At 35.2% G+C, this 21,174-nt stretch overlaps 2 protein-coding genes across 2 annotated transcripts; one reads left to right on the plus strand and one right to left on the minus strand.

Moving 5' to 3' along the window:
• The first annotated feature begins 212 nt into the window (after nucleotides 1-212).
• On the plus strand, nucleotides 213-2,675 carry LOC143587379 (pentatricopeptide repeat-containing protein At3g22670, mitochondrial-like). Its single transcript, XM_077068680.1, has 2 exons — nucleotides 213-290; nucleotides 757-2,675. Exon 2 carries the CDS (start codon nucleotides 792-794, stop codon nucleotides 2,295-2,297), a length of 1,506 nt encoding a protein of 501 aa, XP_076924795.1. The 5' UTR covers nucleotides 213-290; nucleotides 757-791; the 3' UTR covers nucleotides 2,298-2,675.
• A 134-nt stretch (nucleotides 2,676-2,809) lies between these two features.
• LOC143587388 (auxin response factor 3-like) lies at nucleotides 2,810-5,489 on the minus strand. The gene is made up of 8 exons (XM_077068688.1): nucleotides 5,199-5,489; nucleotides 5,069-5,125; nucleotides 4,509-4,718; nucleotides 4,314-4,398; nucleotides 4,128-4,218; nucleotides 3,893-4,057; nucleotides 3,696-3,815; nucleotides 2,810-3,625 (listed from the first exon to the last, which is right to left on the minus strand). The coding sequence occupies exons 1-8, from the start codon at nucleotides 5,466-5,468 to the stop codon at nucleotides 3,544-3,546; spliced, it is 1,080 nt and encodes a 359-aa protein (XP_076924803.1). The 5' UTR covers nucleotides 5,469-5,489; the 3' UTR covers nucleotides 2,810-3,543.
• Nucleotides 5,490-21,174: the final 15,685 nt, after the last annotated feature.

Raw genomic sequence — 21,174 nt, forward strand, 5'->3', positions numbered from 1 at the left:
TAACCGGATTTACAGGGTTTTTATTCGGTTTCGGATATGGTCAGTTTGGGTTTTAACCAGGTATCGGTGGAACCCAGTCTGTACCCGCGGATCAGGTAAGATCAAGTCCCGTTTCGGGTAGGAACCGACGGGCCGGGTCCGGAAGTGGATTTATTCATATCTAAATTGGGCCATTATTAACTTTAACCCAGTTCGTAAGTAAGCCCTTATTATTATTATTTTTCTCTGTTGCCTCCGTGCAACCGCCACTCCACTCACCGGCAATTAACGCTCCGTCATCTCCACCGTATGTACGTCTACTGGTTTCTTATACATAATTGCCTGCTTGTGTCTACTGTTACACTTGATTAGTTGTACCTGCATTTTGAATTTCAATTCCAATATCAAATTGTTAAATATATTATTATGTTATACCATTACACTCTATATATACTATTAATGTTGCATTAGTCACTGATTAATGGCTAATCAGTATGATACTGATTCAGTTTCACCTAATCAGACCAACAATTAGGTAGTCGATCAAACCCGGTCCAAATCGGCCCAAATGGTTCAACATTTCAGACCAATTCGATTAATAAGTTTAAAAACTTATATATAAAATTTGGAAAAAAGTTTGTTTATATAACTCCAATATGATTTGGTTCATCTTGAATTCATGATTAAGTTATACTGATTGCTAGTCGGTACGGTCCAACTAGCGCCTAGCGAGTTCTGGAGAACTGAGTTTTGAATTATGTGGTAATTTGTTTGCAGACACGAGAGTCGGTAGGGATCGAGGTCGTGCTCAAATGGCGATTTCAAGGCCAAAACTTTTTAATGTAAATTCGTGTTCTTCAAGGTCAATAGCTAGCTCAAATGCAAGCAGAGTTTGTGATCTTTTGTACAGTTCATTCTGCACCTTGATTGAATGTCCGAAAAGTGATGATATTAATGAAGATAATGATCGAATGGAGGTAGTAACTGAATCTCCTGATCTTCCAATATGGGTTAGAATTACGAAAAACGATAGTCTGGTCACGAAAACCGCAGAGGATGATTTCGTGCTTCCTTCGGTATCTTACTGGATGGACACTTATAAACATGGTGAACCAAAAGTATACAGTAAGGGTAATGTAGGTAACGAGGGCGAGAACGATACGAAAAGGATAACTAAAGTTCTTGTGAAGCGTTTTGAGTCGGTCGAGTCTGTTGTACAAGCGTTAAACGAGTCTAATGTTACACCATCAGAAGGTTTAGTTTCTCAACTGCTGAAACGGTTCGATAATAACTGGAAAGCTGCTTATGGTGTGTTTATTTGGGCTGAATCGCGGTTAGGTTTCAAGTTTTCACCCGATATGTATGACATATTGGTTGATTGTTTGGGGAAGTCGAGGAACTTTGATCTGATGCGACAAGTGGTTAAACAGATGGTTCAAATTGGAAACAATTATGTTACGATAAACACGATTCTTAAGGTCATAAGGAGGCTTGCAAAGGCGGGATTGTATGAAGAAGCAATAGATGAATTCAGAAGAATTGAGGAATATGGGATTAAAAGAGATATTTTGGCATTGAATGTATTAGTTGGTGCGTTAGCGAAAGGAAAGAACGTTGAGCGTGCTAATGATATATTTCTTGAATTCAAGAATGAAATACCTCCAAATTCTCATACTTTTAATTCATTAATACATGGTTGGTCGAAAGCGCGGGATATTGTAAAGATTCAAGCTACCATGGAGGAGATGAAGGAACACGGGATTTCTCCCGATGTTGTGACTTATACGTCTTTAATAGAAGCTTATTGTTGCAAAAAAGATTTTAGAAAAGTTGATCAAGGTTTGGAAGAAATGCAAGAAAAAGGTTGCTCTCCAAATATCATAACCTACACTATTATAATGCATGCGCGTGGGAAGTCGAAGGAAATCGATGAAGCGTTAAAGGTTTACGAGAAAATAAAGTCGACTGATTGCGTCCTTGATACATCCCTTTTCAATTCTTTAATTCATATACTGTCAAAAGCGGGAAGAATAAAGGATGCACGCGAGGTTTTTAATGAAATGCCTGACATAGGAATTAAACGCGATACGCAGACGTATAACACCATGATAACCGCCGTTTGTGAACACACTCAAGAAGAGGATGCGCTTAAGCTGTTACATGAGATGGAAAAGTGTGGGGTGAAACCCGACTTTGACACATATGCACCATTGTTGAAGATGTGTTTGAAGTTGAAAAGAATGAAGGTGGTTTCTTTCTTGTTGAACCATATGTTGGACAATGACGTTAGTGTCGGGCTTGGAACGTATAGCCTTTAGGTTCGCGGGTTATGCAAGAACCAAAAACTTAAGCACGCGTGTTTGTTTTTGGAAGATGCGGTATTGAGAGGTTTTGTACCTTATGATACAATGTTTAAACTGCTGGAAACCGCGCTTGAGAAAGCGGGCATGACTGAAGAAATGAAGAGGGTACAAGAATTGAAGCAAATCAAACCGACCGTAAAAGATACAACCTTTTCTTAAAGGTGGCAAAACAGGTTGTCCCATTACTATTTTGTTACTGTTAGTCTGTTACCATTTAATTGTTGTAAACACTTCATGCATTAGGATGATGAAAGCTTTCTAAAAGTTTCATTAACTGTTTACATTAGACAAACAAAACCAATACTGCTACTAGTACTAATAGTCCAAACTACATCGTACACGACCATTACTTCTCTCGGTCAACAAGAGTCAAATCATCTTCAAAACAGGCCCTATTGGATGCTCGCTTTTTGCATCATTACTTCCCTCGGTCAATGAAAAACCGAAGAGTCTGCAACTGTTGGTAGAGGTCAAAACCGGTTCTTCCTGTTGACTTTTCAAGGGGTTAAAGAAGTCTTGATGGTTTTGACCACTTAACGATGTCATGTTGTCACCGTATTGAATCGCACACGAGTATGGAGCTTGACTGATTGCTTGCTGGAACCGTAACACAGATGAAGGCGAAGATGATGATGGCGGGTGGATCCATAAATTTCCAGAATTTGATATTATTTCTTGACCTTGCAAGACCCGGTTGAATCTTAAATATTCACCGGAGCCAACACTTGTTTGATTTCTGATATCATTCCCCATTGGAGATGTTTCAGAACGGTAGAAACCGTGTATTTCTTGACCTTGCAAGACCTTGTGGCATCGCAACGATTCCCCCAAGTCTGTTGCTTCAGTTGACCTATCTGTAAGAAATACTCAAAATTCAGCGTCTGTTCTTTTATAAAATAAAAGATGTTTTTATAAAATTTAAGTAAAATACGCGCCTTTTAGAACAGTAAAATCTGGTTTAAGTGAAGGAAAATCGGTTCGTGTCCTCTTCATCAAGGGCGGCCCAAACCTTCCTATTTCAGAAACCGAACTGCATCGATCGATCTCCCATGGTGAAATCCTATTATGCCTTGCTCTTTCCCCACAATCCCACCTTACCTAGAAATAAGAACACAAATAATAATGTTGGCTGGGAGTTTTAGACATTTGACTAATAGACGGAAGGGTAATTTGGTCATTTGAATAACGTTGACAAACGATATCATACCGTTAGGCACCTCCATTTCGATCCAGGCCACCTTGCATGATCGATATCGTTACATCCAGTAATGATTCCCGAACACCTGTTAGAAGAAACGTGGTTGGTAATCGTGCACGATTTTAAGGTTTTAGGAATCATAGTATTTGTCAAACCTTCGGTCTTCAGCATCTTCTGTTTCAACCCGTATTTTAAATCTCACTCCAGGAGAGCACGAGTTAGCAAGGCTCTTCATAAATCGGTTATATGGCACTATGAACTGTGATGAACCGCCCCTAGAATACATGATTGAAGTTACGGTCAAAATGGTCATTTTCCTAACTAGACAATTAAACACCATGAATTTTGTTACCTCGGATTGTAATAGACACTGAATACCGTTCTTTGAGATATGGCATTGACCACATTCGAAAAGTCAAAGTCGTTTAGTTGATGACCAAAATATGGCGGTAAGCTAGTAGCCGGTTTCACTTGTGTGGCTCTTCGGATTCCTAGCCTTAGTACTCCGTCAACTCCTCTGAAATACAATAGCATAAGAACACAATTGCAAAATGACCAAATTACCCTCACGTTTCTAGCTCGTGTACCTTACAAAAAGAACCGCGTCCCCGCATACAATCTTCTTCTTGTTAACAAATGCACTCCAACCCGTTGTCAGCAGATGCCTCCGAGGTTGTCCTGACCACATATGTAATTTGTAAGACCATTGATTTGTTTGTGTTTTCAAATCTTTCTAACAAACACAAAGGGCAAAATAGTAAATTTACACATACCTCGGTAGATATGTCGGAATTTCCATTCAAACCCGTGAAGATCTTTAGCCACAAGCTCTTGTGAAGGCCTCTGCTGTTTATAATCCTACCATAAATAACACATCAACAAAATCAAGCTATTGTTTATTAAACCAAAAGTAAAAGTTAGGCCTCATAAGTCATAAGTCATTATTTTGGTTTTGATATATGTACTACCAATGGCGGAAAACAATCCTCGGCAGCCCGACGTGGAATCGAGAATCCTCCATGAGTGCTAGTATCGGATGCGGTCAGTGTCTTGCAAAACATATGTGGTGTTTTTGACCTTTCAGTCACCTCATTATCATCTTCTTCCGCATATTCTACTCCACATGTACCTTCACCGAAGTCACGCCATTTTCGCTCTAGCTGTTTCAACATCCATAACACGTGTTAAATAAAAAAAAAAGTCTTAAATAGACCGAAATTATAAAACGATATTTTGAGATAAAATCAGTATTATGTTTGGTTATTATTGTTTCCAGTTTAACGTTTTTGAAGACAGAATTCCATTAAAATACTCATTAAAATCAAAATGATTACGAGACAAACAGACAATAAGCTACGTGGTAACCCCTTTGAAATTAATGTTTAAAATTAAGAAACAGAAGGAAGGGATAAAATAAGATACGCAAAAAACAAAAGATGTTGTCTCAAGAAATTGTGACACATGCATTCAATAAATAAAATTTTGAAATGAATAATCTTGAAAATAAAATTGTAAAATGTAAAGCAACCTTAGAATCTTGAATCAATGAGACTTGAGCAAAAACATCATCAGTCCCAACCTCAGCCTAAATTAATAAAATTTACACAAATATTAATCACCTTTATTAAACCCAAAATAATAATAATAACATTACTTACATGAAGCTTAACGTCAAGAACACGGCAGAAGACATGAGGAGGAAGAGTAAAGTCGCCGGAGGATTGGAGTTGTTGAAGGTGGCCTTGAGGGCAGTAAACGACGGCGTTTCCTTTAGTGGGTAAGGATATTAAAGGTCCGGCACAAGCATGCCATAACTCCAAACAACACACCTGCTGCACCGGAGCAGAACTACTTGAAGACAACGATGTTGTTGTAACCTCCTCAGTGTCGGTGTTAATGGTATTGAGATCAATTAACCCACACATCATCTCAAACTCCCATGAAACTGAAAAACAAAGTAGTTTGTGTTTGGTTTGTGTCTAAAAGTGAAGTTTTAATATTATTATTATTCGCATAATAATAATATAATAGTAATAATAAATGACACATATATTTTGATTGAATTTGGTCTACTGCAAAAGTATCAGAAGAGAGAGAAAGAGAAAGATGGGTGGTGACTCCCTGTAATTCCGGGAGAGAGGGTGTCAACTTTGTCTACTCACTCAACAACAAATCTCTGGACTCACTGGACACATATAAACATTATATTATATTACTTTAAAAACTCTCATTTAATACATGTTTATGTCTTTTATTTTTCAAACTTTTTATAAGTTGCCATCAAATTGTTAAAAATAACTTTTTATTTTTATATCTTATAGAATCTAAATTAGTAAATTTACATTAATTTTCGCAGTTAGCAATTTAAACGAAGGCGCTACTTTTTATTCAAAGAAACGCAAAAAGATTTGATGTCTTTAATTCTCTTAGAAGCCGAAATGTAAGGTTTTCATTAAATAAAGATTATTTCATTTCGAAACTTCCATATTATATCATCATACAAATGCCTTGTAACACCTTTTTACTACAAAACGGGGATGATTTGTTAATTGTGAGTAAGTCACGAACTGAAAAGACGAAAGTGTGAGGAATTTTATAGAAATAACTAGCAGATGTCAGATTCAATTATAAATGATTTTCATTTTCAATTCCTTCATTTCTATACATGAGACCTTTCTACGTTGATATCTAATCCATCTCTACATCCCAAACAAAAATGTTTATTTTTTTACCCAATTTTCTACCTCATTACAAACGTTGCATTTGGTACAAACATGTCGAACACTGCCTTCTTCATAACTTCGGTCCAATTCCACTTATCCTCATCCCCAGAAAAAGACAGCTATTGACATAGGATTTTCAAATCATGTAATTATGTACGTTTTTCCATATATTCATTTGACGGATTTTTGTCCCACCTCCATTTCAACAACCGGCCCTGTTCTTTAGAACATCCAACCACCATAATACCTTTGCTACTCACTATGGCAAATAAGTTTGAAAATGCGAGTTATATCAGTTTCGAAGTGAGCCACGTGTCAATCGAGAACTGGGTGATTCTACCATCTCCGAAACTTCTTTTGATCAAATTATCCAAAGTTAGATTTGATACAGCCAAAAAGTTTTCCAAATTTGCTATTAAGTTCCACCCCCCCCCCCCCCTCCCTCGAGTTCCAAACTAGGAATTGACATAACCATTTTTCTCCATACCAATTCAAACCACCACCATCATTTTCTTAACCAAGAAATGTTTTTTTCTCACGAAAGAGAGTAAGATCGAGGCCACCTGATACGATTATGGTGGTAATTCATTCCCAACATCTTTTATTAATCCTTGAATTAACCCCCAACACCCCCCCCCCCCCCTCCCTCTAAAAACAAAAAACAAAAAAAATGCCTGCTTCCAATTGCTTGATTATTTTTAGACGCTTTATTTAATGAAAAAAACAAGCCATTACTGATTTTAACAGTGGATAAAGAAACAATTTATCAAATCATACAACAATAAGTGATAAGTTAAATATTTAATAACTATGATCAAGCAAAACATAAGATCGCTCGTCTAGTTGTTTCTCTAAATATGATTTTAAGTCATAGGCTCATAGCTAACATAAACTTAAGCTTAGATCATTTTTAGTCTTTTCCATATTAATTAACCCGAACACACATGACGCTAGTTTGGTTAATGATGTTCTCTCTAGCTTGTATGAAATACCAACTTTCTAGGTTGTAACAAGCCGGAGCTAGGCCTAAGCCTTAATTTCATAAATTTAACATGTTTCTATAAGTTTGCCAACGCTATAAGGGTACACTATAGTAGGTTTTGAGATACATAATAAATTTGTTGGTATAAAATAACACTACGTAGAACAATGAAATACAATGAGTTGTTATATGTTATCATATTTGTGACTTGTGAGTAATTAAATTGATTTTACAATAACTACTACTACCTCTAGTCATTGCAAGTTACAAAGACCTTTCACCATCTATGTCGGATTTCAATATTTATGAATACCCGTTTTAGTATATTCATTTCTATCCATCTGAAAAAGGATATTTATAAAAATACTTAATTAAATACAAACAATATGTACCTTAAGCCAATATAAACTTTACAAAAACGAACAAAGTACTTTATTCATCTAGATAAAACAATACAATTATTCATGAAAATAATACAATGGAAATTTATTATAAATGTATTATGGAGTTTACTACAACAATTTTTTAAAATGAAAACTTAAAAAAATAATAATAATAAGAGAATATTATTTTTAAAAAATAAAAGCAAAGGGGGCACCTAACAACTTACAATAAGCAAGAAGCCTAGCTAACAACATACAATAAAAGAAAAATACAACTTACAATCCCGGAAACATAACGAAGAAAATTAAACTTACATCACTTTTTTCATTCTAAACTTGAACGCTAAATTTTATTCTTCACCCATATAAATTATGTTGATTTATAGTCATTTAACATCTTGAACACCGGAAGAGGAACATTATCGAAAATAAAATCATTTCTTGATTTCTAAATTATCTAAAACGTGCCCACCAAGATACAATGAATAACTAAACATTCCTCGTTATATGCTTACTTGAAAAATCAAAGATATCTTTTACCGGCTCAAAATAACCATGTTTTGATAAATTAACATATCCTTTATAATCGGTCATAACCATTTAGCAACCTTGCCATAAACGAATTAGATGCTTTGAAGTTTCACCGTTGAAGCCACATCACACACTTTGTGTCACAAATATATGATTGAATAAATTTAGTAACGAGTAACATTATGTGGATTGAAGTAAGTCAGACAAATTTGCATTTGCTTTTAAAACCTTTTGTTAATGGTTTCCCTAAATAACTACTAAATGTGATTCTAAAATTTAGCATTTTTGAATAAACAAACTTGGTATTTTACTACTTTTGTGTAGATATAGATGTTGATTTTATAAATGCATTAAAAAAAGAAGCTGTTTTATCATAATACTAGGTTTTATTAATTAAAAAACTTTAAATATTTATTAAATTATGCGATTTTTACCTTAAGTCAAAATTCAATAAATACTATGCATTCACATCTTTAACTATATTTTACTAGTTTTTATCTCTCGTATTACGGGGCTTGTGTTTCTTTTTCGTGTCTAATATTCATATTTTTTTGCATTTTAATTTTATGTATTATAAAAAAGCTAATAATATACTTAGGGTTTGATGATGAAATAGTTTTACAAATAAATGACATGTTATAACCTGTTTAAAAGCTATGGGTTTGGTGAGACTCATGACCCGCTTATTTTTTTTACTATAAAATTGTTTCTTATTATAAATAATATATTTTTCTTAAAAAAATTGGATATTAATATTTAGTATATCCCTACTTTATAAGATTTGCATATCAAATACTTGGTGAGATTTATTTTTAAAACAGTGAGATGTTATAACTCGTTTAAGGTTATCTAGGCATGATGAGACCCATACCGTGAATTCGGGTCAAATGCACTTGAAGTCTTCATTTGACAAATAAAACAATATAGTGGCTTGAGTAAATGTAAGAAACAATAATAAAGTTTTTAAATGTTTCGTTTATTTACGGGGGTTGTTTTATGTTATTTGTTTCTAATATTTATTTATGTTTTGAATTTTTATTTTTTTAATTGTATGAAAGTTAATAATATACTTATGGTTTGATGATAAATTGTTTCACAAATAAATGAGATGTTATAAGCCGGTTTAAAAGCTATATGGTTTGAAAAGACTCAAGACCCGTTTATTTTTTTTACTATAAAATTGGTTTTTTAATTATAAATAATATATATCATTTTTAAATAAATAATATATTAATTTTTAGTATATCCCTATTTTATAGGATTTTTTATCAAAAATTTGATGGGATTATTTTTTAATTTAATGAGATGTTATAACCCGTTTAAAAAATTATATGAGTTTGATTAGACGCATACCCATGAATTCGGGTCAAATGCATGAGAAGCTTCAATTTAAAAATAAAAGAAATCTGGTGACTTCAAAAAAAATGGGGAGCGACCACATCGCGACACCTAGGATTTTATTGTTATCGTTTATATATATTATAGATTACCATAAAATTTTTATGGTATAATTTAAAATGTGAATATTATATACACAAATTATTAAATTAATTCTATGTTGTCAAGTTAAAAGTACTTGGCTCTTCTGTACGTTTCATATGTTGTCAACAGTCATCATATAAACAAATTAAGTCTTTTATAAGACCATACAATGTCGGGGTGACGCCCCATGCCACCTCATCCAAAAACCTAGTTAAGCACATATTGCGTTGAATAAAAGGGGCTTCAAGAAAGGACCCCCCCCCCCCCGGAGCGTCCTTCAACACAACTAAGAAAGGTGGGGTCTAATATATACGTATGTGACAGTGACATGAAAGTGCGTTTAACGTTTTCTAGCTAAACCATAAGCATAGCTTGATTATTCAAATAACAAAACTTTACATTCAAGAACCATGTGTATTTCACATGCATGGGCCACATTTTATGAAGGGTGTGTTTTTAATAGGTTGAAATTACGTAAAAGAAGTTAAAAGAAAATGTCATTTTCAATAGTAAAGGGACCAATAGGAGACTTGTAGGCCTATCCACCCCTAGCCCATAGCATAGGTCAGAGGTACGTGAACCCGGACAATACGGGTTGCACCTTTTTAACCAGTCTGCCTTTACTCCGTCTCACTATTTAATCCCCCACATCTTTTTCCATAAATAAATCTTTAGTCATTCAAACTTTGCCAAAAAAAATATGTACTAGCTCAACTGTTTATATTCGACTTGGTTTAAAAGCTTTTAACATTAAAGAAATGATAAGAGTTTTATTTCCATTATTGTGTAAGAACTTATTTAACATAAAATTAACTTCATGTACCTCTTATGTGATGGCTCAAAAGTTTTGATGTCAACGATATAGAGTTAGACGTGTTTACAGTCCAGTTTAACGATTATTTAAATGATAAACATTTAAGCGATAATGAATTTAACAAGGACAATATAAACAGCATACGATTGAGTTGGAATCAAAATATATCACAAACAAACATCCAAAGCGAATATGCAAAGAAGAATTAAAACAAGTATCCTTGTTAGGCCATACATGATAAGGTACTATAGAGATGAATAAAGCCACTACACCACCCTTGGGCATTCTAAGAACGTGAAGGGTCATGCACATTTATACAATAACGTCATATGTAACTTGAAGTAGTAATAATTAAATGACATTAATGGGAGCCGTCATTTAAATCAAAATTACCAATAATTAGTTTGGATGCACTCCTAGTTTAATGTCTTGAGATTCAACTCTTGAACAATAAGTGAGTTAAGATTTAACAATTATGGATGAAGATCGAATAAAAACTCTACAAGCGTTGTACAATTATGGATGAAGAGCGAACAAAACCCTACAAGCATTGTACAATTAGTAATACTGAAATCTAATCCATTTATAAGATTTACTGCAATCGTTAAATTAATCCATGCTATGAGTCATAATTTATATATATATATAGCAAACACCCAATTACAAAGACTTTATGAGGTTTTAAAGCCAATCAATCCGGTTTATCTTTTTTTCAACGACCAACAAATAGAATTGTTGAGGTACTCCGTAGGGGTGACCCGATAGCAAAAGGTCACCCTCAACTGTCCCAACCCAGTCGCACAGAGCCCTTAAGCGCCTCTAGTTTCAGGGTAAACCTACCCGCCTGAGGCCCACTGGTGGTAAAACTCGGGTGCCCTCATGATCGAACTGGAGACCACAAATATCTCAGTCTTTCTTCATTGAGCCACCTATGCCCCCTCCAAAATGTTGTTAGTGGGGTTCATTAAGAAACTCAAAGTTCTTACCACTATACCACATTATAAAGGACAACTCAGATCATCCTAACTTGTCAATTCCTATTTACAAACCAAAAATAATAATACTTAATAGTACTATAAAAATAGTTTCTCATTTAGTTGGTCTTGTAAAATACAATGTCATTTCTCAATCCTCAAATTACTCACCAAGTAAACACAAATACATAATGGCATCTAAAGCCTCTTTCTAGACAACAGATCAGGGAGCCGAATCCAATCAAGTAAAGACATTGGTCGGATGTTGCTAATTTATTATAGGGCATGATCACGATTATATTGAAACATATTATTCTCTTTGCATCTTTGGGAAATTGTAGTATACACGTCTAATCTAAATTAACAAAAATACAACAAAAACATATGATTTGATTCATACTAAAGTCGTATTTAGTCCTCAAACACTGAATTCTTTGACGAGTGGAATCTAGACCGGAGCCGAGTTGAGTATCGTGTTGAAACCGCGTTGATCGAGACTTACTGAGACATAAGCATCGCCTTTTAGTCGTGTCTTCTTATATGGTCATTCTCTTGGTGAACCTGTCTTGATCACCAGAAGCTATCCATGCCTTCCTAGCTGCAAGACTGAACAACTATGGTTCCTAATTGTGGTTGAGGATTTATGTTAAACATGGGCCCGTTAAAACAAATTCCAGACTACCTCCGCGAGCTCGTCAGTTCCCCAGGGTACAATATCCGAAACAATATGTACTGTCGGAATTACCCTTGCACCCGAACTGTATTTGTAATGAGAGATTGAGATTGGGAGAGAGAGAGAGAGAGAGAGAGAGAGAGAGTTGGAATTGACAACACGAAATGGTTTGATGTCGTGTGGTCGTGTCGAGTGTGTATATGGGATGTGGCTGTTCTAGGTTTTTTTGGTGCATCCAAGTGTTTTACAACACATGTTGTATATAGCAGTGAACCGATGACTCAACAGGACACGTGTCACCATCAAAATCAGGCGCACAACACTTGTCAACATGCACCCAACACATGCCATGCTTAAGCTAGACAAACCCAACATTTGTCTAGGCGAGGGTGAGTCATGGGACACTTGTCACATGTAGCACGACGAATTCCCTGGTGATGACACAAGTCATAATGACTAATCACTTGGTTTGACATGTGCCCCAAGACTTGGTCCAACCACCAAATATACTAAGACGGCTCTCAAGCGACTTGCGAAGTGTAAAGTGCGCCACATTGCGCCAATCACCTGAGCCTGTGCACGTCGGGTGCTCCGCAATGCCACTCAGTGTGTCTAGTCACATAAGAATATAATCATTGTGAGCATTTCATCTTATAAAGAGCTCACAGGTTTATCATTCTTTCAATGTAGGACACCTCATATGCGCATTTCTCAAAAGTTCAAATTCTCAACTACACACTTTAGAGTATTGATATCACATTCATTTCTGCTCTTTGGATTCGTTAATAACTAAAGGATTAGTAACACAAACTAATAAATATTATTAGTCCAAAAAATTTCCAATATTTATATTTGTGTTTCTTTTAAGAGTATATTATTGAAGATTAATATATTTATTCTAAATAATGAACTTTTATATTAAATACAACCATTATTTGACTTTAATTTAATTTTTACCACTAATTGGTTTTTGGGTATTTGTGTTTTCCTGAAACTGAAGATAAACTAGAGGTGTTAAGGGCTGTACGACTGGGTTAGACCAGGTGGTGCTTGGTGATGGTCTTTTGCGATTAAGTCATCTCGTACAAAGTGTTTAGACAATTTTTTTTATTTATTGGTCATTAAAAAAATAATTTTTAACTTGACTTTATTTTCATTTTGAAAAAGGAAAAACCTAGAAGAATAACATAACTAATAATGATCAGTCGTTCAAAAATAAAAAGTACGGAATAATATAGTTATCAATAATAAATAATTCTCTGATGTGGGGTAAGTAAAAGAGACCAAAGATTCAAACTTCTTTAAGTACTTGCCCGACAAAGTTTTTAGTGTTATGAAAAAGATTCAATATGATCATTGAATTTTTCTTTTGCCATCACCCGATAATTATTACTACTAATTAAAGTGTTTTACTTTATTTGCCAAACTTGGATATTGGCTCGTGTAGTACACGGATGAAAAATATTTCAAACGTCATATATATGTAGATATCAAAAGAATTCATTGTGTTCTCTGCAAAACCACAAGATTTAGGAAAAATATGTATAAATGATGGAATGAGAAACTGTATAAATATACAAATATAAATAATTGAATTGCTAAAATAATAGTCATACTAAAAAGTGAACACAAAATCAGTTATAAATAATTAATTGTGGTCAAATCGATTTTTAAATCATTTGAAATGAAATAATTGGTTTTGATTACAGAAAACATTAATCAGTGAGGTTATGATTCTAGAAAACATTAATTAGTAAATTATGTGGCAATTTAAAGATAGAAACCGCATGACTTGAAGCGTATATGAACATACTAGTTGAATGTTATGTGAATATCCTGTATTGCTTTAATAGTATAGTAAGATATATATATTTTTTAACCAACTCAACAAAAAATCTATCGTCGGAAAATAAGATCTCGTCTAAAGGCATGGGTGAGCTTTCTCACTATACAATGTAAAAAAAGGACCAACACGATGAAGGAGGAGTAGGAGCTAGCTTACAAACTCACAAAGTTTTATAAGAAAGTCACACCGGTTACCATTGGATCAACAGTTGTTCTTTGGTTGCCAAATAATTTTCTACACAATAATTACCTGATTACCATGTTAGTTCATTTTAACAGATTAATTATACATCACCACACACATATACCACACTTTATTATAAAGGGAGGCATTAGGTTCAAGTCACATATGTGATAAAAATAAGGGGTTTTGGTTGGGTTATGGGATTTTCTCATATATCATAGATTTCTTCCTGAGTATGAAATAAAGATGCTCAAATGAGTTAGTTGGCCCGTAAATATACAAGATTATCAAAGTGATGTACTCAATTACCGGAATGTGTAATATGCATGCTTTGACATATTTCCCTAAAGGGTAATATGTAAACATTAAAATTCATCCTCGTGTTCACTTTTTCCATTTTTCCATGTAGAATTTGATGATTGACCTTTTTTTTGCCTCATGTTTTTACCCTTTCGGTAAATATATAATCATTCAATTGATTAGTTCTTTATTAATCAATCATTATGTTATGAGATATAACTTCAAGTACCCTCGTTATGGGGCGGGGTTTGGGAGTTGGCGGGCGTCGTTTGGGCGCTGAACACCACCAAGGGGGGCGCCCTTGGTGGTGGGGCACGGTGCTGCCCAACAACCCAACGCCGGACGCTTTCCCTCTCAACCTCACACACACACACACGTGTGTGTGTGTGTCTGTCTATATATATAAGGGCGTCAACGGGCTTTAAACCACAGCGAGACATTATTTGTTGGGGCTTCGATGCCCCCGGCGCTGACGTGGCACGATGGAGGGGCTTCGATGCCCCCACCATAGAGGATGGTCTAATAGTTGTTATCTATTTTGATATGAAGTTATGAATTCGTAACCATGTGCCAGAGTGTTTCGTTTTGGTTTGAAACATGTTCAATTGAAGGTTTGAAACTGTTTTTTAACCTGCCATGAACTCAAAATTGATAATCAGTTGGATGTACTCACACCGCTTATTGAATTTGTAAGGATTCAAGTTATGAACACTAACAAAGTTATGGCTGCTAATTCGTTTGTTGAGTGGTAGAAGGTTTGGGTTATTCAATGAAGACTCAAATTCGAATCCCACTTGTGTCATATTTGGGTGGATATTGCAATGAAATATTTGAGCTAAGCCTTGTACAAAGGCTGTCAGTTTGAACCTTGAGCTCATCTGGGTCTTCGTCCCACCGTGTGTTACACTAGAGAGTTCTGCTCTTGTGATGGCATAATGACTGTCAAGTGGCAGTCGGCGGTATGGTTTCCCGGGAGAACGCCCAGGCCAAACTCTGAAGACAGCGTGTGCCCGGTTAAGACAACATAGTCTAGCCAGAGTGGGGCATCGGGACTCTCCAAATTTAGAGAGTGTGCTAGCCTATATATAAGAAAGTCGTCGTTATAATACACACACATACACACATATATATATTGTTTCGTAGATTTTCATTTATTTTTATCGTGCAAGTAAAATTGCTTTTAATAAATGCAAAATTTTAGTTATAGTATTATTAAAATGCTAAACTAGACACGTTACACATACTGTTTACTATAACGAATGACAATTCATAACAAATCAAATACCGATCAACTGATTGATACTTCGTTTCTTATCACTCATTCTTTGATCCAACAACAAATTGATACCTATTGTTCGTTCACCGTTTTTACAATTCATGTAGATGTTTAGGTGGGTGCTTTCTTTTCTAGCTTTATTGATATTCAACAAATTTTGTTTTGAGTCAACCTTTTTATGCTTCAACTTTTGACAAAACAAAATGTTGATTACTTTTAGTTTTATACTTTTATATTCATGTTAAATTATGCCTGTATTTACGAGAATTCATTTATATATCATATCTTAAACATAAGCATGTATTGATTTATTTTTCTTATTTATATCTTCAAATAATTGTTGACTCCTAGTTTTACGATACAGTTTTGTTTATTTGAACGGCTAAATTTTATCAAATTAACAACAGACCTAGCAAGAAACTAAGAAAAGGTTTGCAAATTTCTTGAAAGATAAAATAAAGTTGAGCACATAAGATTTTGTTGGTAGTTGAAGATTAATTTATATATTTCTCATGACTTGTTTAATCAAAACTTGATTACTAAGATCAAAATATAATATTAATAAAAAAAACATGTATTAATAACATTATATTAAACATACACAAACTTTGTAATTTTCCATTACTATAAATATAGAAAGATACAAACAAAACAATCTCCGACAACCAGAAATATACTATTCATGGTCATTCTCTCATCCACCAAACACTATACAATTTTGTTACACTATTTCATTACTCTTTCTCAAAAAGCATTACCCTCTTCATTGACTATCTTATAATTTTTTTATAATTTTTTAAAAAGTTAATGCAAAATCATGCTTTAAACTAAAAAAAGTAGTTTAAAACTTTCAGCAGGTTAAAATTTTTCTATTTTAAACTATAACGGCTAATTGGTCTAGCAGCAACCCCATGACTTTTCTTACGAAAGTCGTTGGTTGAAGCTTTGCCTGGAGCAGTTTCAGCTAGGGGTGTTTCCTAGTTGTTTGGTTTTGACATGGATGGATGAGTCAGGACATCACGTTCTGTTATTCGAGTGGAAGTAGGGCTGATAATTTCAACACGTTACACGAATACACGACACGTCCCTACACGATTTTAACATGTATCAGATATGACCTTAATAGGTTTCATGTACTAAACAGGTAGACACAAATTGATATGTTAATTTTCGTGTCTAAACAAGTAAAATACACATTTACCTGTTAATTAAGTACCCGTTAGTACATGATTAGCTTTTTTTATAAATAAAAATGTATAATAATATACCCTAAATAGTTAATCCTAAAATTTTATACCAAACAATTGAACAAGAGCATGGTCGCATATATTTCAATCCAACTTCAAGTAGACGACGTGCAAACCTTTCTTCGATTTCCCCCCTCCGGATCTCGGGTAGTCCAGTGATTTCCCTTCACATCTCTGGTAGTCGCAACCATTCAATTCATAGTCTACCTCCACACATCTACGATTCTCCGGCAGTTCGGCTTCCTCGCAGTTGTAGCTTCGCCACCGGTATTAACATGTTCGTGTCTTATCATGCATATCTAGTATTAAAAGGTTCAGCTTTGAAATACAAGTACACGATAAGTTTTAGTGTCATTTACAAGTATATATGTTTCATGTTCGTGTCTTATCGTGTATTAGTGTATACGATATGCCAGCCCTACGCGGAATGATGATTACAAGTGTGTGGGCTTTGCTAGTGAAAAACTTACTTAATTTTCAACTTTTTAATTTTAAAGTGAAGTTTGTCACGTGGGAGGAGTTACTAGGGTAAATGAATGGGAGAGTGTGGTTGTACATCAGAGTACAACTGTCTAGTAGCGCAGAAAGGAAAGTGAGTGCAGAAGAAAACGATAAAGTCAATAGCCAGTCCCCTTGTTTTGTTTAACTTTGCAGACCAACCCCTCAGCTTCTACATAAATAAAGTCACTATTACGTTAAATACTTGCACATAAATCACAACCATCTTAAATAAAATAACCATCAATCCTTTTTCAAATAAAATTTTGATGCATGGATATTACAACAAATGAAAATATATTACGTGTCTTGAAAATATTATGTCATTAGGCGCAAAAGTTGTTTCATCATTGCAAATGCGTGTCACGTATAGTGATGGGGGTTGTGTTTATTTGACTGCAAAGTATATCACATGTCGCGGATTGTCACCTAGCCATATGCTTGTCTAGAGGAGGTTTGGAGCGTGTGCGAGCCGTACCATCGGCCAGGGCATATAAGTTTCGGGGGAACAAACTTTTGTATACATATTACATATATATGATTTTTGCCGTTAAAAATTAAGGTTATGTGCAATGGTACGTTTATGAGATAATTATATGTTAAGAATAGTTTTTGCTATAATATATCGATCGATAAAAGTTTTATCCATATACATTAGTGAATAAAAATGTTTCATTAAGGTCTACGAGTATTTTTATTTTGTCTCGGTCAAGGTATTTAAATTTTTGGAGACAACAGCTTTATTAACAAATTTATAATAAAAATTTGAAGAAAGTCAATGGCTTGTTTATTTAGAATAAATGGTCGACTAGATTATTTTATCATTCTAAAATAATTTAAATCGTAAGTGGATTAAGAATGAAAAGTTTAATAAAAGAAATATATTTTAAAGTTGTTATTGTAGATAGAGTTAAACCTTTCACCGACCCCGACATACTTTAGTTTCAAAGTGTCAACCCATTTTAGCAACATGTTGTAGGTCAAATAAAATGCAATTCACGTGTGTAAAAGCTTCAAGCAACTAGTATTTGAAATTTAGAATAAAGCATAAAGATTCCATTGGTGAAAGAGATAAATTGAAAAATTTGTAATTTCAATCAATATTTATATATCGTGATTTCTTTTTCTTGATATATATGACCACAATTAAGCGTGTGGATAGGTGGTAATTAAATATGGTGGTTGGTGGCGGTGACGAACAATGGCAATAGGAGATAGTGGTAAGGGTGGTGCTCGACAAAGGTATGCCGGGCCTACCAATGAAGTGGGCACATGTGGCCAATGATCGATAATGATCGTTGGCCTTATGGAGTTGTGATATATTATGATGAGATACAAAAGAGAGAATACATTTGAAAAGATACACTACTAGAAAGCCGAATACCAACTTCTAACACAATACGAACGATATTCCACAACAATTACCGATGAACTACATGAAAATTCATTTAAAAAAACTATAATTGTTCGTAAGTAATCCCAGGGTTATTATAGTCTAAATTAGAAAAAGAATACTTGCACCGACAAATATTTACTATTGAAACTATCTGTAGGTAATTCTTGATTTACCGAGAGACCATCAACCCAAATTCCTACTAATTTATACAATTCTTAAATTATATATTATTTCCCCAGGAATAAGTTTTCCAAACCATAAGGCTATGCGTAGTGAAGGGGCTATAAATTGGGGCGTTTTGCGTCGTGTGACGCCCAGTCAGCAAGATGTGAGAATTTGTTTTTGGGGTGTAATGGTGTAGTGGCTACAAATAGTAATATATATATATATATATTTATATATAACACACACATATTAATAAAATAATAATATTCCCCCCTCTCTCCGGCGACAAAAGCCTCCCGCCCCATTTCGCCCCAAAATCGCCCAAGGAGGGGGGGGGGGGGGGGGTTTCCCCCAAAATCGCCCCTGTCGCCCTCCAAATTTGCCCGTTACACTTAGCCTAACCACATTATCGTAGAACTCCACATTTCTTTCATATTTACCACATATGGTTAGTGTAGAGTCTATGGTTAAACAGTTAGCAACTAAAGGTACAAATGCAATGCGAAAGTTTATTTATGTCTATACCCGTTTGAAGCACCTAGACTCTAGACTTCTTTCATTTTAATTAATATTTCTTTTCTTTCAAAATGGCTATAAATATTAGTAACATAGATAAAGTAATATAGCTAACGGTACGTTAAGTAGTACTGTAGTAGGTTTATATGATTAAAACTAAATTATATGTTAAGCAGTAAAATTTATATTATCCGGTTTAACAATGTTTTGACGGCTAACAATGGTTTTCAAATTGCGACAAATCAAACCGTTGTCCAGACTGGCCGGTTTTAATGGGTTAACAATTTAAAAGATTTATTTTATAAATATTTGTATTCAAATTTTTACAATGGTAAAAATGATCTTTAATATAAAAAGTAATTGTATATATAAATTAAATTAAATTAAAAAAGGCTAAACAAACGGCTCGTTTAACCGGCTGGTTTCAAGTTTCAGACTATGCGCCGGCATTAAATAGCCAAACGTAACCATATGATCTCAAACGCTTCGGGTTCAATGGTTAGATCGATTTTAAACACCCATACAAAGATTTTGTGAAGTATCTATTAAGGGGGGATTGGCATAAGTTACGTATTAAACATTTAATCTTTTGAGGGGAAAATTTGTCAGTAGTGAAAATTTTATGAGGGCCTATTTTGCCAATCCGAAACCTATAAGCGAAACCGGTTTAGGTAAAACCGGCCCGTGTTGGTTTATGTCGTTTTGAGATTAAAGACGTTGTAACAAGTTTAGAGGAACCCGTTTGTATCCAAATTTCGTACGATCCATTATTGGTTATTTGTCATAGAAGCCAGTTTTAATTCAAACTGGCTTGACGCACGACCGATTTTGACTTTTATTGACCATATTTAAACCGACTTTAGAATCAATTGGTTTCACGGAGTATCCTGTTTGTGCACATGCACATAACACTACACTACATGTAGTGGGTTCGTTTAGGACTCTACAACGAGCCCAAAATGAGACAAACACCGCCCCGACCCCTTGTTTTGTCGGGGTTCATTGTAATTATAATATTTTTTTTGCACGGTGGTGGGCCTGGCGCTCGTTTTGCCGCATTTCCCTCCCACCACTACGTGTTTTGTTTGTTTTTGCTTATAAGGTCTGCAAGGAGCCTATGTCTGCGGGCGAGCTGACATAGGCTCTTGAAGACTGTTTGTTTTTTTTTTAAGAAAAGATCTGAAAACTGCTTTTATGGTTTTAAAAATAAGCTAATATCACAATCTTCATACTTCTTCACACTTTTTAACATCATACCAACACCTAATGTCCAACACCACCACCACCCACCGTCCGCCACCACCACCATCCACCGCCCGCCACCACCACCACCATCCGCCACCACCACCACCATCCACCACCACCATCCAACGCCCCCGCCACCACCACCCACCGTCTGCCACCACCACCACCCACCGTCCGCCGCCTCCACCACCCACCCACCGTCCGCCACCACCACACCCATCGTCCGCCACCACCACCGTCAACCACCTACCACCACCACCCACCGTCCGCCACCACCACCCACCATCCGCCACCACCACCACCCCCGTCGGCCACAACCACCGTCCACTACCACCACCACCACCCGTGATCATCGCCACCACCCACCGTCCGTCGCCACCACCTACCGTCTGCCACCCCC

Source organism: Bidens hawaiensis, unplaced genomic scaffold (genome assembly GCF_021521415.1).
Source record: "Bidens hawaiensis isolate Kalapana, Puna unplaced genomic scaffold, B.hawaiensis_p1.1 tig00035476_1, whole genome shotgun sequence".
Lineage (NCBI taxonomy): Eukaryota > Viridiplantae > Streptophyta > Magnoliopsida > Asterales > Asteraceae > Bidens > Bidens hawaiensis.